The sequence below is a fragment of the Lactuca saligna genome, chromosome 3, assembly GCF_052625555.1.
Source record: "Lactuca saligna cultivar CGN05327 chromosome 3, ASM5262555v1, whole genome shotgun sequence".
NCBI lineage: Eukaryota > Viridiplantae > Streptophyta > Magnoliopsida > Asterales > Asteraceae > Lactuca > Lactuca saligna.
This window is the reverse complement of record NC_136419.1, coordinates 37,548,102-37,570,274: the sequence shown is the minus strand read 5'-3', so window position 1 is coordinate 37,570,274 and position 22,173 is coordinate 37,548,102. Positions and strand designations below refer to the sequence as shown.

At 36.8% G+C, this 22,173-nt stretch overlaps 3 protein-coding genes across 4 annotated transcripts; 2 read left to right on the top strand and 1 right to left on the bottom strand.

The window, feature by feature from the left end:
* Positions 1–1,101: 1,101 nt before the first annotated feature.
* LOC145033558 (secretory carrier-associated membrane protein 1-like) lies at positions 1,102–3,697 on the top strand. Its single transcript, XM_078982145.1, has 12 exons — positions 1,102–1,287; positions 1,642–1,698; positions 1,788–1,850; positions 2,014–2,047; positions 2,142–2,264; positions 2,370–2,432; positions 2,577–2,670; positions 2,751–2,796; positions 2,885–2,952; positions 3,086–3,134; positions 3,204–3,269; positions 3,361–3,697. The coding sequence occupies exons 1-12, from the start codon at positions 1,261–1,263 to the stop codon at positions 3,445–3,447; spliced, it is 777 nt and encodes a 258-aa protein (XP_078838271.1). The 5' UTR covers positions 1,102–1,260; the 3' UTR covers positions 3,448–3,697.
* A 93-nt stretch (positions 3,698–3,790) lies between these two features.
* LOC145035498 (Pentatricopeptide repeat (PPR) superfamily protein) lies at positions 3,791–7,800 on the top strand. 2 transcript variants are annotated; one of them, XM_078984032.1, is made up of 2 exons: positions 3,791–6,825; positions 7,663–7,800. In XM_078984032.1, the coding sequence occupies exon 1, from the start codon at positions 3,851–3,853 to the stop codon at positions 6,809–6,811; it is 2,961 nt and encodes a 986-aa protein (XP_078840158.1). In that variant the 5' UTR covers positions 3,791–3,850; the 3' UTR covers positions 6,812–6,825; positions 7,663–7,800. The 2 variants fall into 2 exon arrangements, with proteins under 2 accessions (XP_078840158.1, XP_078840159.1); XM_078984033.1 differs by lacking the exon at positions 7,663–7,800 and having other exon boundaries at positions 3,817–3,932; positions 4,015–6,887.
* On the bottom strand, positions 6,854–8,770 carry LOC145035499 (Pentatricopeptide repeat (PPR-like) superfamily protein). Its single transcript, XM_078984034.1, has one exon. The coding sequence runs from the start codon at positions 8,768–8,770 to the stop codon at positions 6,962–6,964; it is 1,809 nt and encodes a 602-aa protein (XP_078840160.1). The 3' UTR covers positions 6,854–6,961.
* Between the last annotated feature and the right edge of the window lie 13,403 nt (positions 8,771–22,173).

The window sequence follows — 22,173 nt, the reverse complement described above, 5'->3', positions numbered from 1 at the left end:
GTTAATTTTTGAAAATAATAACTAAAAACGTTTTCTGGCATGTGTACCACGAACGATTGGTATAATTTACCCTACCACAACTCAAGTACTTCAAAAAAATAAATAAATAAGTAAAAATATGAACACCTTCCATCATTTATTTAATTTATTTGTTTCTTATTTTATCTAATACTAAAAAGTAGTTCTTAATTTTTTTTTTTCACGTTAGGTTTTAAAAATTTTCCTATGTAAATACTAAATATAATTAAAAATTTAGATAGGAAAATTGTCAGAAAAATTACAATATTTTCGGAAAAGTTTAACTTTAGTTTTATTTTTTTCAATAGAAAAGTCTCATATATTTGATTTTACATGATAATATATCATTTCCTGTTAAAAAAAACTATTAATTTGAACAAAAATAAAATAATCAAGACTTTTATATTCAATTTTTTTTTTTTGGACTAAAATGAAATTTTTCTATAAATATTGAAACTTAGCTCCCCGTGACAACAACCTTACTTTGAACTAAAACATTAAATTAATCTTATCAAATTCGAATATGTACACATTTTCTATAGGGCTTAATTCAATTTAAACGGCCCAATAGGTTTAATTGGACTTATACAATTGATTTCATGTTCCAAACCATATTCCAATTTCATATTTTCTCAAACTTACTCACCGAGTAATGAAGAAATAAAACTTCCAACTTGCTTTTGTTCGACCCGTTTATTTGGTTGTCAATACCCCCTTGCATTAAGAATAGCAGGCAAAATGCAATTTGACCTAAAATTGAAATAAAGAAATATTCATAAAAATTGGCAACAAATATGACCAAATTTTTTTGCTAATAACACAAATGATTATTAGTTTCGTAATTGATAACTTGTGAATTACAAATTTGCATCCAAATAAAACCTAAAAACTTTTTAAAAAGTTATTGAGCAAGTTTATGGACTGAACTTGCAGTATGAGCAAGTTCAGGGATTTAATTTGTAACTTGTTCAAAATTTGACTACCTATTGACCGAAGATGTTACGAGTCAAACCGAGTGGAGCACCGAAATAGGCAAAGCCCGCTATATTAACCATACGAATGAAGCCTTTTCAAGCTCTCTCACCCGCCAAAAACCTTCCCATTTTCCTTTTCTATGAATTATCTTCCTACCAAATCAAACAAGCTTCGATCTTATTCAATTACCCATTAATTTCTTCAACTAATTTCAAAACAACATTGCAAGGAATCACAAATTGTTGCATCGTTTTCTGATTTCATCCAATGGGTAGTCGTAACGATCCCAATGAGGTAATCCAATTTCATTATCTAATTTATTTCTCATCTTAACATTTTGTTTTATGATATCCCATAAGGTGAGATTTTTTTTATTGGATTCATGGGTTTTAGGAGTCTTGTTCTTGATTGCTATGATGCTATCCTATCCATTTGTGATTCAGTTTCGTTATTCTGGTTTTTGGGTTTTAAAACTTGAGATAATTAATGCAATAACATAAATAGAATCGTTGCTTTTTGTGTCATTTGTTTCTTTGAACATGCTTTTCTGTTATTACATCGTAATTTTCAAAAACCCATGCGAGGTTTCTTATCTTTTTGTGTTTGCTTACGTTTCTTGAATATCTATTAATTCATGGAAATCATCAGAATCCTACTGCAACCTCAGAAGGTACAACTGTTGATATCCCTATTAATAACGCCAAGGTAAGATATTTACTCATATGCCCCCACATTGTCCTTTAGGCTTAATAATGGTTTTTTTCTCAAATGTTCTCCATTTATCTTGCATTTAGGATTTGAAAGCTATAGAAAAGGAACTCCAGGATAAAGAAGCTGAACTGAAAAGGAGGGAAGAGGTGCATGTTCTTTAACTTAGGAACTTCATATCACATATATATATATATATATATATATATATATATATATATATATATATATATATATATATATATATATATATATATATTTCAACTGTGATTATGCCATTGTTTTTTTTTATGAACACATGTTCATATGCAGGAGCTAAAGAAGAGGGAGGAGGCAATTGCAAAATGTAATGCAATTAGTTATTGAAAAAGTATATATATTTTCTTATGTAATGTGAGAGTGATGCACATAAATCTAGTTAACATTTATCTGTTTTGCAGCTGGAGTTGTTATAGAGGAAAACAATTGGCCACCTTTTTACCCTATAATACATCATAACATTAAATCCGAAATTCCTATCCATTTACAGAAAGTACAATATGTTGCATTTGGTTCATGGCTAGGTGTGTAAATGTAATTATCTTCAAGTTCTACAATATTTAATTTTGAAAATTCTTTTCTTTTTTCTTGTTCATTTATACTTTCATCATCATTTGTAACATTTGAAGGTATCATAGTATGCCTTGTATGGAATCTTATTGCAGTGTCTTTTGCCTGGTTTGAAGGAGAAGGTATATACCCTTTCTTTTCTGTATTAAGTCATTCTTTCTGCGTTAAGTCAAAAGAAAAAACATATAGATTACTGAAATAATTATCTTTTTTGTTATTTTCTTTTTTCTTTTTCTTTTCCTCTTCATGTATATATCAATTAACAGGTGTTACAATCTGGCTATGTGCTGTTATCTACATCATATTAGGAATTCCAGGGTCATACGTTTTATGGTATCGTCCTTTGTATCGAGCCACTAGGTATAATTAACTCCAATCTTACTAGTCAAATTAGCACATTTATTCGTGATATAAGTTGTAATATTTTTCTTTATTCACAGGAGCGATAGCGCTGTAAAGTTTAGTTTCTTTCTCATAACATACAGCGTAAGCTCCATGTCATCTTTATTATTATTATTTTTGCTTTACTTCTTTGTGACAAAACTTTGCATGTGAAACATTTCTATTGGTGTAGTTTCACGTCTTCTTTTGTGCTTTTGCTTCACTTGCTCCTCCTATATTCATCGAAGGGAAATCAATCGCGTAAGTTACATTTCATAACGATTATTTTTATTATTTTTCTTCACATTTATCTGTAAATGATAAGATATGAGAAAGAGAATGACACGTGTCTTATAAATCTGATTCTTGATTTGGGTTTAATTATATATTACAGAGGGATTTTACCAGCTTTTAATCTTCTAGTAGGAAATGCTATGCTTGGGGTACGTAGTAATATTTAAAAGAAAACACTTATTCAACATTATATGTTCATCATCCGGCTTCATTTTCAGGGTATCTACCTCATTGGATTTGGACTTTTTTTCATTGAAACAGCAATCAGCATCTGGGTTATTCAGGTTTGAAATATTGATCTTCATGATCAGATCATGATCTTCCCCTTTTTTCTTTAATTTCAATTTATGTGGTTTAATTGTTATGGATATGCAGCAAGTTTATTCATACTTCCGTGGTAGTGGAAAAGCTGCAGAGATGAAACGTGAGGCTACAAGGTCAACTATGATGGCAGCATTATGACATGCATGATCAAAGACAAACACTTTTCAAAACTACACGTGTGTATATATAGTTAGATGCTAAGTTAGTTTCATTTTTTTAATTTATTTGTTGCAAAGATTTAATATTATGTTTGTAATTTTGGGTCATGTTAGAAATCTTAGAACTTGTATTCTACCACATGTTTATACAGTTAAATGTAGAGCTCTTTGTAATTATTGAAACCCAAGGTAAAGTGTTGTAAAATGTAAACTTGTCACGAGAAATGGAAAGAGAGAAACTTAGGTGCAAGAAATGAATAGTTGTAATAATTCAAGGGTTATTATGAAATTATTTTGAATAAAACAAATAGCAGTGGAGAAACTGAAGGCTTCTAGTGGAAGAACAAAGGCTGGAACCTGCAAGCCGAAAAAAAGCCGCCATAATGCTTCAAACTTGCAGTTACAGAGAAGTAAGCCGGGAGAATTTGCACAGACCATATAATTTACAAGCTGTTTCTTCAACATGTAAGCTTCAAACCTTTAACCCTTGGTTCAATTTGATTTCTGTTCAAAGGTTTTATGGAAAACCTGATAAATTCCCCAATAGGGTTTATCTGGGTTTCAACTTCAAGCTTCAAATTCGCTCAAAAACCGAGTGTTCAACCACGAGTACTGTTAGTACCATCAGAAATACTGTAGGTAATTACAGTTCTAACCATAAGAAGAATAAGAAGAGATATGGAGGTCTACTGCCTTCGATTTTAAAGTCTTTGGATTCGGATTCCGAAGACGATGTTGATAAAACCCTGAATTTATATTACGGGAAACTAAATCCTAAAGAACAGACGGTGATTCTCAAAGAGCAAAGGAGCTGGGAAAGGGTTATTAGAGTTTTCGAGTGGATGAAATCGCAGCCGGAGTATTCACCTAATGTGATTCACTACAACGTTGTTCTTCGTGCCCTAGGTCGTGCCAGGAAATGGGATGAATTAAGACGTTGCTGGATTGACATGGCTAATAAGGGTGTTTTCCCAACTAATAACACATATGGAATGCTCGTTGATGTGTATGGAAAAGCAGGTCTTGTGAAAGAAGCTCTTTTGTGGATTAAACACATGAAGCTTAGAGGCATCTTTCCCGATGAAGTCACCATGAACACAGTGGTTCGAGTATTGAAAGATGGAGGTGAGTATGATCGAGCAGATCGATTTTACAAAGATTGGTGTGTTGGTATTGTTGAATTAAACGATTTGGAATTTGATTCATGTTCAGAACCCATTAGTTTGACTCAGTTCTTATTGACTGAGCTTTTTAGAACTGGTGGGAGAGATCATACAAAGAGTATGAATACAGAAAACTCTGTTCAAAAGCCTCGTTTAACAGCCACTTACAACACTTTGATTGATTTATATGGGAAAGCAGGGAGATTAAAAGATGCAGGTGATGTGTTCGCTGAAATGCTTCAGTCAGGAATCGCTATGGATACAATCACCTTCAACACAATGATCTTTACTTGTGGGAGTCATGGGAATTTATCAGAAGCTGAATCTTTGTTGTATAAAATGGAAGAAAGAGGAATATCTCCCGATACAAAAACATACAACATCTTTTTATCTCTATATGCTGCCATGGGAGACATAGATGAAGCTCTTAAATGCTACAGAAAGATCCGGGAAGTGGGTCTTTTTCCAGATGTTGTAACTCATAGAGCTGTTCTTCAAATTCTATGTGAAAGAAGAATGATCCATGAAGTTGAAAATGTAATTAAAGAAATCGAAAAATCCGGTTTATATATCGATAACCACTCTGTTCCAATTCTCATTAAAATGTATGTGGAAGAAGGGTTAATTGATCATGCAAAGTTTATATTCGAAAAGTGTCATAAAAAAGGCGGATTATCTTCTAAAACTTATGCTGCAATTATAGACACGTATGCTGAAAAGGGACTTTGGACAGAAGCTGAATATGTTTTTAACTGTGAACGAGATTTAATCGATATAATCGAGTATAACGTCATGATTAAAGCATATGGAATCGCGAAATTACATGATCAAGCTTTTTCATTATTTAAAGGGATGAAAAGTCAAGGGATTTGGCCCGATGAGTGCACTTACAACTCCTTGATTCAAATGTTCGCCGGGGGCGATTTGGTAAATGAAGCACGCGATCTTTTACACGAAATGCAAGAATCCGGTTTTAAACCCTCGTGTTTGACTTTTTCCGGGATCATTTCATGTTATTCTCGTTTAACCATGGTTAACGAATTAGATGAGATTTACCACGAAATGGTTAAATCCGGGGTTAAACCGAATGAAATTGTATTCGGTTCTTTAATAAACGGATTCGCAGAAACCGGGAATCTCGAAGACGCGCTTCGGTATTACAAAATCATGCAAGAATCCGGCTTTTCACCAAATCAAGTAATTTTAACTTCTTTAATCAAAGCTTATAGTAAAACCGGAATTGTGGAAGGAGCAAGAACAATTTACAAGAAAATGAAGGAATTACCGGGTGGGCCCGATGTGGTGGCATCGAATAGCATGATCAATCTTTATGCTGATTTTGGCATGGTATCAGAAGCCATTTTGATATTCGATGATTTGAAAAAAACAAATAAAGCAGACGCGGTTTCTTTCTCTACCATGATTTATGTTTACAAAAACATGGGTATGCTTGATGAAGCTATTGAAGTTGTAGAAAACATGAAAGATTCCGGTTTGTTAACCGATTGTGCTTCGTTCAATAAAGCCATGGCATGTTATGCCACCACCGGCCGCCTCCTCGAGTGCGGTGAAATGTTGCGGGAGATGGTGGTGACACGGAAGCTCCTCCCAACCGCCGGAACTTTTAAGGTGTTGTTCACGGTGTTGAAGAAAGGCGGTATTCCAGCGGAAGGGGTGGAGCAGCTCGAGGCGGCTTACCGGGAAGGGAAGCGGTATTCCGGTGAAGCGGTGGTGGCATTGGTCTTTTCGGTGATTGGTTTGAGTTTGAGCTCTTTATCGTTGGAGTTTTTTGAAAGTTTCGAGATGGGATCGGATGTTTTTGTGTATAATGTTGGGATTTATGTTTATGGGGGTTTAGGGAGGGTTGATGAGGCGTTGAAGGTGTTTATGAAAATGCAAGATGAAGGTTTGGGGGCGGATGTTGTTACTTACATATATTTGGTGGGTTGTTATGGAAAAGCGGGGATGGTTGAAGGGGTGAAACGGGTTTATAGTAAGTTAAAATATGGTGAGATTGATCCGAATGAGTCTTTGTTTAAAGCAGTTATTGAAGCTTATAAAGTTGTGAATAGGCATGATCTTGCTGAATTGGTTGACCAAGAGATGAGGTTGACTTTTCAGACTGAATCATTGCCGGATTCTGAAAGTGAAGATGAAGTAGGAGAAGCTATAATGGTGTAATAAATGAGAATTTGGTATGTATTCATAAAAACGATATGTATATACCTTTTGTTGTGTTATTCAATTTTTAGACCAATTTAGTTGATTAAAATAAATTATAGATAACATAAATAACTTTAAGAGTTTGAATCTTATGATTATGTGAGCTAACTACACATCTATATCTATCCAACTTTTCCCAAGTGTTTTCTGAATCCCTCTCTCTTTCATAATCCCAATAATCTTATCCGATTCACTCCACCTTCCAATCGCTCTATACACATTACTCAAAAGAACATAACTCAAATGATAATCCGGATCCAACTCCATCATCTTCTTACCCACCCTTTCTGCAACAATAAAATCACTACTCGTACTACAAGCACCAAGAAGTGTCGCCCACAAAGACTTATCATCTTCAAATCTCGACTCCATTATCAAACTTTCTGCTTCTTCAATAAGCCCAGCACGCCCTAACATATCAACCATGCAACTATAATGAGCAACATCGCCTTCAATTCCATACTTTTTCTTCATTATCATAAAATACTCTCTCCCTTCATCAACTAAACCAGCATGACTACAACCAGAAAGAACACCAATGAAACTAATCCCATCTGGTTTCATTCCTTCATTCATCATATCATTAAACATCTGAATAGCATCAAAACCTCTCCCATTTTGAGCAAACCCGCTGATTATTGAGTTCCATGTTATTAGATTTCTAACTTCCATTTGTTTAAAGAGTTTATAAGCAAAATCTATGCTTCCACATTTTGCGTAAAGGTCAACTAAAGCTGATTCTATGATAACGTATCGACATCCATGCCTCCTTAAATACTGACTATGAACCTCTTTTCCTTGTTTAACAGATGCCAACCCTGCACATGCGCGAACTAGGGTTCCAAAACTGTAAAGGTCGACTTCTTTTATTTCTCTAAAAAGGTTGATAACAGTATCGAAATCACCCTTTTGGCAATAAACATTAAGGAGTGCACACCAGCTTACTGAATTTGGTTTGGACATTTTATCGAACACTTGGCGGGATTCGTTTAAAGAGCCACATTTACCATACATGTCGATTAAACTGCTGTCCACAACCACGTTATCTTGGATTCCGGAAGTGATGAGTTTGGAATGAATTTCTTTACCTTGCTTTAATCTTCCTAAGTTCGCACAAGCTGATAGAATTGTTCCAAATGTGTAGCTGTCTGGCCACATTTTATGCTTCCTTAGTATTGAGAGAAAAAAACCTAATGCTTCTTCGAACAGATCGTTTTTTGTAAAGGCGGAAATTACTGTAGTCCAACAAATGGGATCTGGTTCAAGCAATTCATCGAACAGGTTACGTGCATCATAGGGGGTGTAGTTTCTGCCGTACATGTCGATCAATGAGCTAGCAATTACATGATTGTTATCGAAACCAAGTCGAAAGACAATCGCATGGCATACGCGACCTTGATTTACGTCTCCCAGCTCCGAACACGCCTTGATCACCGAAGACAATGTGAAGCCATTTGGTTCAACACCGAGTCCCAACATTCCTTTAAACAAATCAAGCGAACACCTTGGTTTCCCAACACGAATAAAACCCGAAATCATGGAAGTCCAAGAGACAACGTCTTTAAAATACAGTCCATCGAAAACCCGTTTAGTTTCGATGAAGTCGGAGCTTAGTTTGAAGTAAAGTGCGAGCAGGCTGTTGCCTACGAAGCGGTCGGTTTCGAGTCCAGTCTTGATGACATGCGAGTGCAGTTGGAGGCCATGGTTGAATGACTGGCACTTTGTGCAAGTTTGCAAGAGAGTAGCGTAGAGGATTGGTTTTTGGGTGAAATTTTTGTGGGAAGGAATGGAGTTTAGGAGATGTATGGCGTCGAAAAGTAGGTCGCTTTTGCAGAGAGATTTAATGTCGCGTTCAATGGTCTGTTGGAGCTTCAAAGATGCGAAAGAACTGTGATGGCGCCGTATTAGGAGATTCATGAAGCTCTGGGATAAACAGAGATCGTGAGGAGAGTGATGATGTTATATATAGGAAGGAATAGGACTTTGCAAAATCAGAGGGTGTTTAGTGAAATCTTTTAAAATGAGTTTAGAACTTTTATCTTTTCTAAAAAAAAAGGATGTTCGGGCATTTAAAAGGTTTTTTAAAAATAATTTTTTTGATAAGAACAAAAAAAAGTTTTTGAAAAGTTACGAATTTATGATATTTTATAACTTTTAGGTTTTTAGCTTTGAAAAATAAAAAGATAAATCTTACATATTTTAAAACTAATTTTTGTAAAAAGCTAAAAAATCAAAAAAGATTTTTATAAAAGAACTTTTTAGCATGAAAAGCAATCCCAAACACCCCTTAAAAGAAGTTATATACAACAAAATGTTAATATTTTCAATGATTTAACTAGAAAATCTTAAGTTTTATTTTTTGACAGTAAAATCCTAACTATTGGTAATTTTGATACATTTACTCTTTTTTCCGGTTAGTAGTAACTAGAGTTTTACTGTCAACAAAATAAAGTTTAGGATATTATTGTTAAATCGTGAATTATGATTTTTCTGTAGGAGAGTTTTTAATCATAAAAGTTATTGAAATCTGAGCAATCTACTATGGTCACCTAGATCCTATTGAAAGTCTTAACGTTTTCTTCTTGTTATATAGTTTTTTTTCATCTTAACAAACTGACAATGAAAAAAATTGAAGATAATCAAGAAAGAAAGAAAAAATCAGAGTTGTGTTGACTTTTTGCAATCCTAAAAATAGAAAACTAAGAAACCGGAAAAGATGAAACTGCGCTTCTTATCCCTTTTACACATCCACACCCTTTTGACTAGATGTGTGTTATTTGTGTTTATTCAATATGTCCCCTCTTTTGAGTTCAAGGTTTGGCGGCAAACCAAGAAGAAAGCTTTACAAATCTTATCACTCTCTCTCGCTCTCTCTTTTGCATCTGTTTCCCCTGATCGTGATTGTAGCAGAGTAAAGATAATGATGATAAGAAAAACAGTGGTGTTGCGACAAAAATCACAACTAAAAGTTCTTGGGATAGAAATTGGGTCTCACAAGGTTGATATAATTATTTGTTTCTAGGGAAACCAAGACTATATACTAAAGTCTCAATATTTTTAACGATTTGACAAGAATATCCTAAATTTTATTTTATTTTACAATAAAGTCTTAATTCACAATTTGAAAAGAAAGTCTTAAACTTTTTTTTTTTTTTTACAGTAGTGCCCTAATTACCGGCAAAAAAGGGTAAGTGTGTCAAAAACTGTCGGTAGATAAGATTTTACTGTTAAAAAAATAAAGTTTAGGACTTTCTTCTCAAATCATTGAAAATATTAAGACTTTAGTGTATATATCCAATTCTAAATGGAGAATGGTTTGGTGTGTACAAAAAATATCATTAATTTTTTCTTATAAAAAATACAATCAATATATGTTATATGTATGGGTGAGGATTTGGACCGAACCGGTTCTTGGTCCGGACAGGTTTCGATGAATATTATGGATCGTGGACCGGACCGGATGTGACTCACCAGGTCTAGGTTCGGGTTTTCCGTTTAACATCTTGTTTCAAATCGTTCCCATTTTGGGACAGTGATCTAGGACTAGGTATTAACAAGCTTCGGATCCTCGAGGAATTGGGTTTTGGACCGAGTTAGAGTTGGATAATGTATCTTGGATGCTCGAGTATTCAATTTGAGTTTTTGGGTCAAAGGGCATTTCGGAAAATTTTTAGCTCGGGCTTTCATGGAAAGCGGATGTTCGTTCGGGATATCTTATGGCAAGTATGAATTGATAATAGTGTTGAGTGTCTCGATACCTTTTCATGGATATGAGGATTGTCGGAAGCGGAGTTGTATCGAGAAAGTTATGGTCTTTGCATAAATTAGGGTTTGGGGAAAACCCTAGTACGCGGGGTGTACAAAGGCGGTACGCAGGGCGTATCGAGGCAAAGGGAGTTACACAAGGCGTAGTTGGAGGAACACGTAGCGTAGTATGAAGATTGGTCGGGGTGCGAGACCTGGTATGCTGGGCGTACAAGGGTCGGGTTGAAAACCCTAATTTTAGGGTTGTACCCTATATAAGCATAATGTTAGCCTCTTTCTTCATTTCTAAGTCGGCCCCCACACTCTAAAAACCCTAGAAATCGTCCTTTAGCCTTCATGGTGGCATTTGAGCTCATGGTGTCCATTGTTGGTGTGTTTGGTCCATTTCCAAGAAGATGGAGTTTGGTGCAAGGATGGGAATCAAGGAATCACTTATGGATCTTGCTTATGTGTCTCGTTTCCAGCATGTTGGAGGTAAAAAGATTTGAACTTGATCATTGATGTCTTAGATCTATCATTTATTAGTTTTGGTTCATTTTGGTCCCAAGAATGAGATCTAGTGGTCTTGTTTCCACTCCAGGAGCTTTTAGTTTCCCTCTTAGTGTTTATGAGGTTCAAGGTCCATAAAGTTGGCACCTTTAGAGTTCAAAACCATCCATGTTGGAATTTAAGTCATTTTCATGAAAGTAGAATGCTACATTTTGATATTGGGACATGCAAAGTCACCAAGTCAGTGACTTTATGGTTCTAGACATTCGTTTAGAAGTGGAACCGTGGTTTGGATTTATAGGATCAAGCATTAAGAGCTTAATGAAGGTTTTGGCTCAATGGAGGAGTATGGTGGGCGTATAAGTTTGTACGCGCAACGTACAAGCCAAACAACCTACACACTTAGCGTACAGCTGAGTACGCCCCGCGTACTCAGTCATGGGGGGAGTTTTGCTTATTGGGCTTTGGTGTGGGCTATTGGGCTTATTTGTCTTGGGCCCTGTTGGGCCATCAGGTTTTGGATTACTACATAAAGATTGACATCTAAGAAGTGGATTAAATTCATGAATATGAATTGAGACTCTTGAGATGAGGTTGGAACATAAACATAAATGAATGTTAGTTAAGTTCTAGCTCTAATTAAATGGATGACAACTACTTTTTTAGTTTAGCACTTCACAATTATGTGTATGTAATATTCTCTATTTAATAAACATTATATTTACATACCAAAAATGACAAGAATCATTAGTGTACATAAGAACATTAAAAGCGTTTTCTTTTTTTATATTTTATCTTTTATCTTAATAAAATTATAGAAAACAATTTTAATTTTGCTACAATTAATCATGATAGTTATATGTGTTTCATCTTTTGTGGACAAACTTTCTAGAAAAACGTACAAAACAAGGTGGATGATAATCAACTTAATTATCAATGTTGGATTGTATGAGACATTATACTAAATTAATACTTCAACATTTTAATACTTGGGTAGCATGAATTTACTCAATGGTAATAAGATCAAAGGCAACTCTGAGACTACACAAAGACAATAAGCCCAACGACTAGATATGTGTAACGCTTCATTGGTAAAAGTTTCAAAACCAAAGAGAGAAAGAGGGAGAGAGAGATAAATTACTTATACACACAAAATAAGTCTAACAAAATAAACATCAGAATAAGTTATGCGATGGTTGACAACAATTATGGAGCAATCAACCTTGGAGACCAACATTTTAGAACAAAATTTCAGCAATATAGGTTCATAACTTGTATTCATTTAGTAGCATGTTGGAATATATCATTTATATCAAACTTAAAAAAATTTATATTTTGGGTATATTCCATTGTCATTTACTTTTGCAGGGCCTTTGTGTGTATATTTATTATGCAAGTTTCATTTGGACACACTGATCTTTTGATACATGGGTCTTCCTTCACCCGAAATATTTAATGTCTTGTTGTGTTTCATTTGGCTCACAACTTGTATTCGATGTCAAATTTCTCTAAAAAACCCTCTCAATATTTTAGGGTTTTTATGTAGTGAATATGTTCTAGGGTTTGTATGATTTTTTGTAATCGTATGAGAGCTAAGTATTATTGGAGCAAGGATTTTATTAGTAAAAGTTGTGTATAATGTTCTGGTTCATTGATAATACGAATTGTTCAAGTTGGGAGAATCATCATGTGTTTTTTAAGGTATCGGAGCGCAAGGTAGCTCCGATCATCGTTCTATAAAATTTTATTGTGAAGACATGATTAAAAGGTTAGTTACTCGTGTGACTATAAAACTAATGGGAAATAAAGACTTTCGTTTGTGGAGAAGTTCCATGTCTAGATTGTTGGGTTTTAGCCACAAGAACTTTCCTATGTGCGCATGCAAAACCCTATTGCTTGGATCTAGGCTTTCTAATAAACATGCTTTTGAATCCAAGACTTCTAATGGCTAATTAGGTTAAATAACAATATTAAACAGATCTAGAATCATACCTTTGAATCCCTTGTTGATCTTGGTTGTCTTGGAGCTTCTAGAGTCACAATTGTCACTCCTCTAATGGCTTACAAACACCAATAGCAAGCAAGATGATTTGGGAGAGAGGAGAGGGGATGGAATTCGACCAGAGGTTCCTTGCTTTAGGTTCTGAAAGGTTGTACACGAATTCCACATCCCAAGAGCCTATTTATACCTTTAAACTCCTTAAGGGTTTCACCCTAAACCCTAATTGGATAATCTTCTCTTAAGGCTATCCAAATCCATTCCATAGATATCCCTATGGACGATTTTGAGCTATCCTAAAGCTCTTAGAATCCGTCCAAGGTCCATCCTAATGGATTTACAGTCTAAAGTCTAACTATCAAACAATTGACAGTTTATACCCTCTTATTTAATTAATCTCTTTAAGTCACCAAATTAATACCAATTAATTTATGACTTATATTAATCAAATAGCTAAATATTATTCCTTATAATATTTACTCTCTCTTAACAAAATCATCCTTCAAGTTGCTATGGTGAAGGCAACCCAAAAGGACCATGCACCACCGAATATAGTTATAGCCTTAGACACTATTCCAACAGTCTCCCACTTGGATAAGTCTAGTAACTATACAAGTACAATACGGTTTGCAATCGTAGCTCTCAAAGACGCTGTCAACTCTGATCTAATCAATCTTGTCCTTTAGATAAGGGATCGTACAGTCCTCTGTTAGATATCATGCTGACAATCCTATGGAATGGTTAGTCTAGCATTTAGATTTCTCGATCTCCGATTTATTTGACATAGAACTTAATCGAACACATCAATTCAGTTCTGACCGGGCCCGGCACATAACTCAAATCAAATCATCGAGTGGCCAAGATATCTCTTCTATCCTCTTAGGATAAAATTTACAGATAAACTTCGACTTATATGCATTTACTTATTCATTAACCAACTATACACAACAATGCGTTTTATAACATCAAGTTACTGATGCGTTTTCGCATTATCAATGCACAATCAATTAACAAATAATAAACCATATATCTAGGTTTTAAGACCATATGATATTATCGTCTTGCGATCACCTTTTATATTGTATTCCATAAGATGATTCCAGCAAGCGCGGGTTTATTCCAATGCTCAAAACCAGTTCATAAGCACTCATGAACGTTGCAGCAACTCTTGCTATGTCTAACACCATTTAGACATTCTACACACCAATTCATGACAATCTTCATTCATATCTACTCCCAACATATGAACGATTGTGGACCATTTGAATAATTCGATTATTCCTAATAAACTCAATTATTCTGGAAGTCAAAACATGCAAAGTGAAACAATAGTTAAACAACTAACATGTGATAGTAACTTTACTCATAAATAAAACTCCTTTATTTAGTCATCAAATGTTAATTACATTTATCTATTATACGTTTCTAATACTATCTAATCTATGCTAATATCATCCTTCAGCCCAATACTCCTAGCATGCTGCAAGTGCTTAACCCTACTCAGTCCCTTCGTAAGCGGATCTACTGGGTTATCTTCTGATGATATCCTCTTCACTACGAGTTGTCCTTCTTCTACACGATGTCTAATGAAGTGATATTTTCTGTCGATATGTCGAGATCTACCATGATCCATCGGTTCCTTGGTCAAGGCAACCGCACCTTCGTTATCACAGAAAATCTCCATGGGCTCCTTTATGGCCGGTACAACTCCAAGATCACCGATGAAGTTCTTCAGCCATATTGCCTCCTTCGACGCTTCGCTCGCTGTGATGTACTCTGATTCGCACGTTGAATCAGCTACGGTTTCCTGCTTGGAACTTTTCCATGTCACTGCTCCTCCATTTAGGGTAAAGACCCAGCCCGACTGCGAACGATAGTTGTCCCTGTCGGTTTGAAAGCTGGCGTCACTATACCCTCGCACCTTCAAGTCATCACTCCCTCCAAGGACTAAGAACCATTCTTTCGTCCTCCGAAGGTACTTAAGGATGTTCTTCACCGCAATCCAATTTGCTTTGCCAGGGTTCCCTTGATATCTGCTAACCATGCTCAAAGCGAAGGCTACATCAGGGCGAGTACAAGTCATAGCGTACATGATTGAGCTAACTGCGGAAGCGTATGGTACTCGGCTCATTTCTGCTATCTCGGCTTCGGTACTCGGAATTTGAGTCTTACTCAACTTGGCATTTCCTTGTATCGGTAGTTCTCCCTTCTTTGAGTTTTCCATACTAAAACGTTTTAGTACCTTCTCCAAGTAAGTATTCTGACTAAGTCCAATTAGTCTCTTACTTCTTTCTCTTACTATCCTTATTCCCAAAATGTAAGAAGCCTCTCCGAGGTCCTTCATAGCGAAGCACTTCCCGAGCCAGGACTTAACCTCCTGTAGAGTCGGGATGTCGTTTCCTATGAGCAATATGTCATCGACATATAGAACGAGGAAGCTTACTATACTCCCACTGGCTTTGACATATACACAAGATTCGTCTTCGCTTCGTACAAATCCAAACTCTTTGACTTTCTCATCGAAGCAAAGATTCCATCTGCGAGACGCTTGCTTAAGTCCATAAATGGACTTCTCAAGCTTACACATTCTATTCGGATGCTTCGGATCCACAAACCCCTCTGGCTGAGCCATGTAGACATCCTCAGCCAACTTTCCGTTAAGGAAAGCGGTCTTGACATCCATTTGCCAAATCTCATAATCATGAAATGCGGCAATCGCTAGCATCACTCTAATAGATTTAATCTTCGCAGCTAGTGAGAAGGTCTCATCATAGTCAACTTCGGGAGTTTGAGTAAAGCCCTTCGCAACCAATCGCGCTTTGTATGTGTGTACATTCCCATCCACGTCGGTCTTCTTCTTGAAGATCCACTTGCACCCTACGGTCTTACGTTCGGGCACGTAATCAACCAAATTCCAAACTTGGTTATCGTACATGGATTGGATCTCGCTATCCATCGCCTCTTTCCATTTCGCAGACTCCGGGCCTGCCATGGCTTCCTTATAGCTATTAGCTTCATCAAGATTTACTAGTGTACCATCACTAATATACGTGTCCCCTTCGGTAGTAATATGAAAACCATAAAACTGGGGTTGAACTCTAACTCTATCGGAACGTCTAAGAGGTAAGGATTCGTCAATCGGTTCAACCGGAGTTTCCTCCTCGGGGTGAACGCCAGCGGTAGAGGTTCCTTCATCTATCGATTCTTGAATCTCTTCAAGTTCGATTTGCCTCCCACTGTCTCCTTGGCTTATGAGTTCTCGCTCTCGGAAAACTCCTCTCCTCGCAACAAAGATAACATTATCTTTCGGTCTATAGAAGAGATATCCAAAGGAAGTTTGCGGGTAGCCGATGAAAATACATCGCTCACTTCGAGGTTCAAGCTTGTCGTGAGTATCTCGTCTTACGAAAGCCTCGCAACCCCAAACCTTGATATGTGCCAACGAGGGAGCTTTCCCCGTCCACATCTCGTGAGGTGTTTTGGCAACCTTCTTAGTTGGGACTCGGTTAAGGATATGGGCGGCAGTCTCTAAGGCATACCCCCAAAAGAAGATAGGTAGTGAAGCACGACTCATCATACAGCGAACCATATCCAATAAGGTTGGATTACGCCTTTCTGCCACACCATTCAACTGCGGTGTCCTAGGAGGCGTCAATTGCGAAACTATTCCACACTCCTTGAGATAATCGTGGAATTCAAGACTTAGGTACTCTCCTCCTCGATCGGATCGAAGCATCTTGATTTTCCTGCCCAATTGATTCTCCACTTCATTCTTGAACTCTTTGAACTTTTCAAAGGTTTCTGACTTTTGCTTGATTAAATAGATATACCCATATCTACTATAATCGTCGGTAAAAGTCACATAGAAGCGGTTCCCATCCTTCGTGGTTGATCTAAAAGGTCCACATACATCGGTATGTATTAGGTCTAATAGTCCCTCACCCCTTTCACAAGTACTCGTGAAGGGTGACTTAGTCATCTTTCCAAGTAAACAAGACTCGCATGTGTCATCTTCCCTAAGGTCAAATGACTCCAACACTCCATCCTTTTGGAGTTGGGCTATGCGTTTCTTGTTGACATGTCCAAGACGACAATGCCACAAGGATGCTTTATCCATACTAGTGGAAGAATCAATATTCAAAACATCATTTCCTAAGTTATCAACAATCATAACAGTTTCATATATTCCATTACATGGTATAGCTTCAAAGTAAAAGACACCATTTAGATAAACCAAAATAGAACCATTCTCATTATTAAAAGAAAATCTAAATCCTTGTCTATATAAACCATGAAATGAAATGATGTTTCTAGCCATTTCTGGCGAATAGCAACAATTGTTCAAATCTAAAACTAAACTATTCTTAAGCACTAAAGAATACACTCCAATCTTGGTCACAGGCGACGATCTTCTGTTCCCCATGATTAGATTGATCCTTCCTTGCTCCACATCCCTACTTCTTTTTAGTCCCTGCACATTAGAACAAATGTGATAACCACAACCGGTGTCAAGAACCCAAGAAATAGCATGATTAGAATCGTTAGATTTTATTGCATATATACCTGCGAAAGATGGCTTGATCTTTCCTTCCTTGATGGCTTGCAGGTAATCCGGGCAGCTTCTCTTCCAATGTCCTATCTTGTGGCAGTGGTGGCACTCTGCTTCCTTCGGGTTAGAGCAGGGCTTAGAGGGATCAACTTTGGTCCCACTAGAAGAGGAACCATCTCGGGCTTTCACCTTGCGATAGTTGTTCGAAGAAGCTTTCCTCTTCTTTCCCTTCCCTTGACCAATAGCCAAGACAGGAGCAGCGGATGGATTGGGAGTTGGTGCAACAGACTTGTCCTTGAAATTGCTCTCAGCAACCCTCAAGAGACCTTGGAGTTTGCTTAGAGTGACCTCCTCTTTGTTCATGTGGTAGGTCATCCTAAATTGATTGTACATCGGAGGCAAAGAGTGAGGCACCATGTCGATCGCCAAGTCTTCGCCGAAGTCAACATTTAACTTGCGAAGGCGGTCGACATACCTTTGCATCTTTTGCAAGTGCACGGTAAGAGATTCTCCATGACCCATCTTGGCGGAAATCATGTTAGTGAAGATCTCGTAACGCTCTTGTCTCGCGTTTTGGTGGTACCTCTCCAACAAGTCTTGATGCATCTCGTATGGATACATGTCCTCGTAGGACTTTTGGAATTCGGAGTTCATGGTGGCGATCATGATGCAATGTACTTTCGTCGCATCTCGCTCATGAGTTTCAAAGGCGGTGATTTCGGCGGGAGTAGCAACTTCGGGGTTGATTTTCTCGAGCTTCTCGTCAAGGACATACTCTTTATCCTCATAGCGAGCAATGGTGCGAATGTATCTTATCCATTCGCCAAAGTTCGTTCCATCGAAGGTGACCTTTTGGCAAAGGCTCATCAACGTGAAAGAACTAGCAGCAGCGTTGTTTGCGTTTGACATCTATAGAAAGGACAAAGATAGATTAGAACAAGAATCCCTAATTATCACCCAATAAGAAAAATTAGGGCTAGGATCCAACAATAACATTTACATACTAGAAAAGGGATGCCGTAATCCAACATGCAAATAAATTGAAGGTAAGTGAATGACGATTCACTAATTCTCCATCACAAAACTTAAACTTTTAGTCCTAAGTGTTTTTGAGAATTCCTAGGTTCGGATGAGATTCATTGAACTATTCAATGGCATGTTTAAATCTCGATATGCCCCTCTTGTTTGTGACTGGGATGCCGAGGATCACAAAGCGGGTGTGAATTACCATGCAAATTCACATGGTGCCTTCATTGTTACGATCACCTATTCGATGTGCCGGTAAACCACACACGCTCCATCGAACTATGATAAACAATGAATCACCCTTTGCCACCTTCGCTTAGAACCAATTAGTGTGCCGGTAAACCACACACGCTCCACTAACATCTTAGCAAGGTGCAAAGTGTAATTTCATGGGATTGCATCAATTCACTTTTCCTAAAGTAACTAAGATTGGGAAATTTAAAAAAATTTAGTTACTTCGTATTTCTTATTATACTTTTAATGAGAGGATGAGGTTGCCCTATCCTACCCGTTCGGCTAACGACCCTCCACCAATCAAGCAAGCGGTGGGTGTGAGTGTACACCCATTAAGTGCCATTTTATAGGCCGCAACCTTATACCCACCTTATAGATCGGCTTCGTGAATGAGGCCTACTAGCGGTAAGACTAGCATTTAGTTATACATATATATATTATTCTAGTAATATCATATAAGTATAGGGTTGCATTTTAAACTTTTCAAAATCTAGGGTTTGAAATTTAAGTTGTCTAAATTAAAACTTTTAATCACAATTATAAATTTCAAAACTTAAGGGTAGGTTTTAAACATTTAAAAACATAGAGGATCAAATAACAAATAATTTCAATTACCAATTAATATTCTAATTATCTTTATTTGATTTATCTTGATTTCTTTGAAGATAATTACCAAAATAATTAATTATTATCATATAAGGAAATTAAATATTTTATTAGATGATAACTATCTTTAATTAGATCAAGATAACAGTCATATTTATCAAAAAATCGGATTTACATTGATCTAATATGATTAAGGTAAGTTTCCATAAGATAATTATGAAAAAATCCCGAATCTGGCCATTCCTGACGCTTGGACTCGCCGAGTGCACAAGGGGACTCGACGAGTCAGGCCTACTCGACGAGTCCACCATGGAACTCGACGAGTCAGTGACTCAAAACCCAAAAAATCGAATTTTGCAGGTTTGTTTCAGTTATTCAAGCAACAATTTGTAGAAAACCAATCTAGGCTCTGATACCACTGTTGCTTGGATCTAGGCTTTCTAATAAACATGCTTTTGAATCCAAGACTTCTAATGGCTAATTAGGTTAAATAACAATATTAAACAGATCTAGAATCATACCTTTGAATCCCTTGTTGATCTTGGTTGTCTTGGAGCTTCTAGAGTCACAATTGTCACTCCTCTAATGGCTTACAAACACCAATAGCAAGCAAGATGATTTGGGAGAGAGGAGAGGGGATGGAATTCGACCAGAGGTTCCTTGCTTTAGGTTCTGAAAGGTTGTACACGAATTCCACATCCCAAGAGCCTATTTATACCTTTAGACTCCTTAAGGGTTTCACCCTAAACCCTAATTGGATAATCTTCTCTTAAGGCTATCCAAATCCATTCCATAAATATCCCTATGGACGATTTTGAGCTATCCTAAAGCTCTTAGAATCCATCCAAGGTCCATCCTAATGGATTTACAGTCTAAAGTCTAACTATCAAACAATTGACAGTTTATACCCTCTTATTTAATTAATCTCTTTAAGTCACCAAATTAATACCAATTAATTTATGACTTATATTAATCAAATAGCTAAATATTATTCCTTATAATATTTACTCTCTCTTAACAAAATCATCCTTCAAGTTGCTATGGTGAAGGCAACCCAAAAGGACCATGCACCACCGAATATAGTTATAGCCTTAGACACTATTCCAACATAGATTCCTTAAGACTAGGAAAAACTAGGATTTGTTGATGGAACTCTTAAAAAGGAAACTATTGAACAAACTAAAATGTTAAGGTGCAAAAGGGCTAATGTTGTTGTCTGCTCATGGATTCTTTCCTCCATTTCTGATTCCATTTATGCTTATCATGCTTATTCTGGAAAGATTTATTTGAAACCTACAATAACGTTGATGGTTCAGTGGTTTTAAATATACACCAACAAATAAATTCTTTAAAACAAAAATGGAATGTGTTTATATTACTAGTTTAATAAGAATGACACATTGTGTAAAGAGTTTGATGGTCTCACTAGTATAACTGAGTGCACTTGTGAGGCTGCTACTAAACTAATGAAATCCATGCAGTTCTTAAGTGGACTTGAGGACTCCTATAGTCAAACTAAAAGTCATATTCTTCTTATGGATCATTTACCAAATGTAACATCTGCGTTTTCTATAATTTCTCGTGAAGAATCTCATCAAAGAAATGTATCCTTGTCCTATTCGAAATCTCCAGATAAGTCTCAACTTGTGTTCAATAGTAAATTTAATAACATGTTTAATTCCAATAATTCTAATAATAGGGACAAGAATCAAGGGGTTTAATGTAAACACTATGCTCTAAAAGGTCATTCTACAGAAAAATGATATAATCTCAATGGGTATTTGTAACACCCCGTTTATTTAATAAATAAATAGACAAATTAATAAATGAATAATAGCTCTAAAAACAGAAAAGTGTGGCAAGGAGTTATTTTTGGGGGTTAAAAGTTATAATTGAGAGTATTAGGGGTTAAAATGTAATTTCCGGATTAGTTTGTAAAGTATTTTGAAGGTGGAGGGTTGTTTAGTAAATTATGGGCTTATTATGAAGGGATTTTCGAAGGCAGGGACTGTTTGGTAAATATCAGATTGAATTGAAAAGATTTGAAGGGGTCAGGGGCTAAAGTGTAAGTTTTGGGATTGATTTGAAAGGAATTTCGGAGGACAAGGTTGAAACGGTAAAGTATGGGTTGAGTTTGAAAGAAAAGGGGTGGGGAGGGGCCAAAGGTGGCATTATGGGATAAGTTTGATAAAGGTGGTCGGGTATATATTCTACCAAGTAACCCTAACCCTAGTTGTGAGTCTAGCTGCCACCTCCACTCTCGTGATTTCCGATGCCGCACTACCACCTCCGTTGAGGTCGTCGCCGCCGCACCTAAGGCCGAAGATGCGAGTCACCAACCACGCCACCTCAGTTGCTGCCGACGGTTGAAGAATTGAAGTGTGGGTGTTGGATGTCGGGGCAGATGACATTAAGGGAACGAATCGACGATGCTGCCTTGCTCTTCGCTGGAGGGTGAACGCCTCCTCGTCTCTGTTTCTTTCTATCATCGAGCTATCGCCGCCATTGCTTTATCGAGCAGCGGTTGCGGCTGTGGATGATGCCCTCCCTCTGACTGTCGTGAGCCACCGCTAGGGTGGATGTGATTGGGTGTGGTCCCCTTGCTCAACTCGTGTCCGTGCATGCGTACATGCTTTATGTTGATCGGAAAAG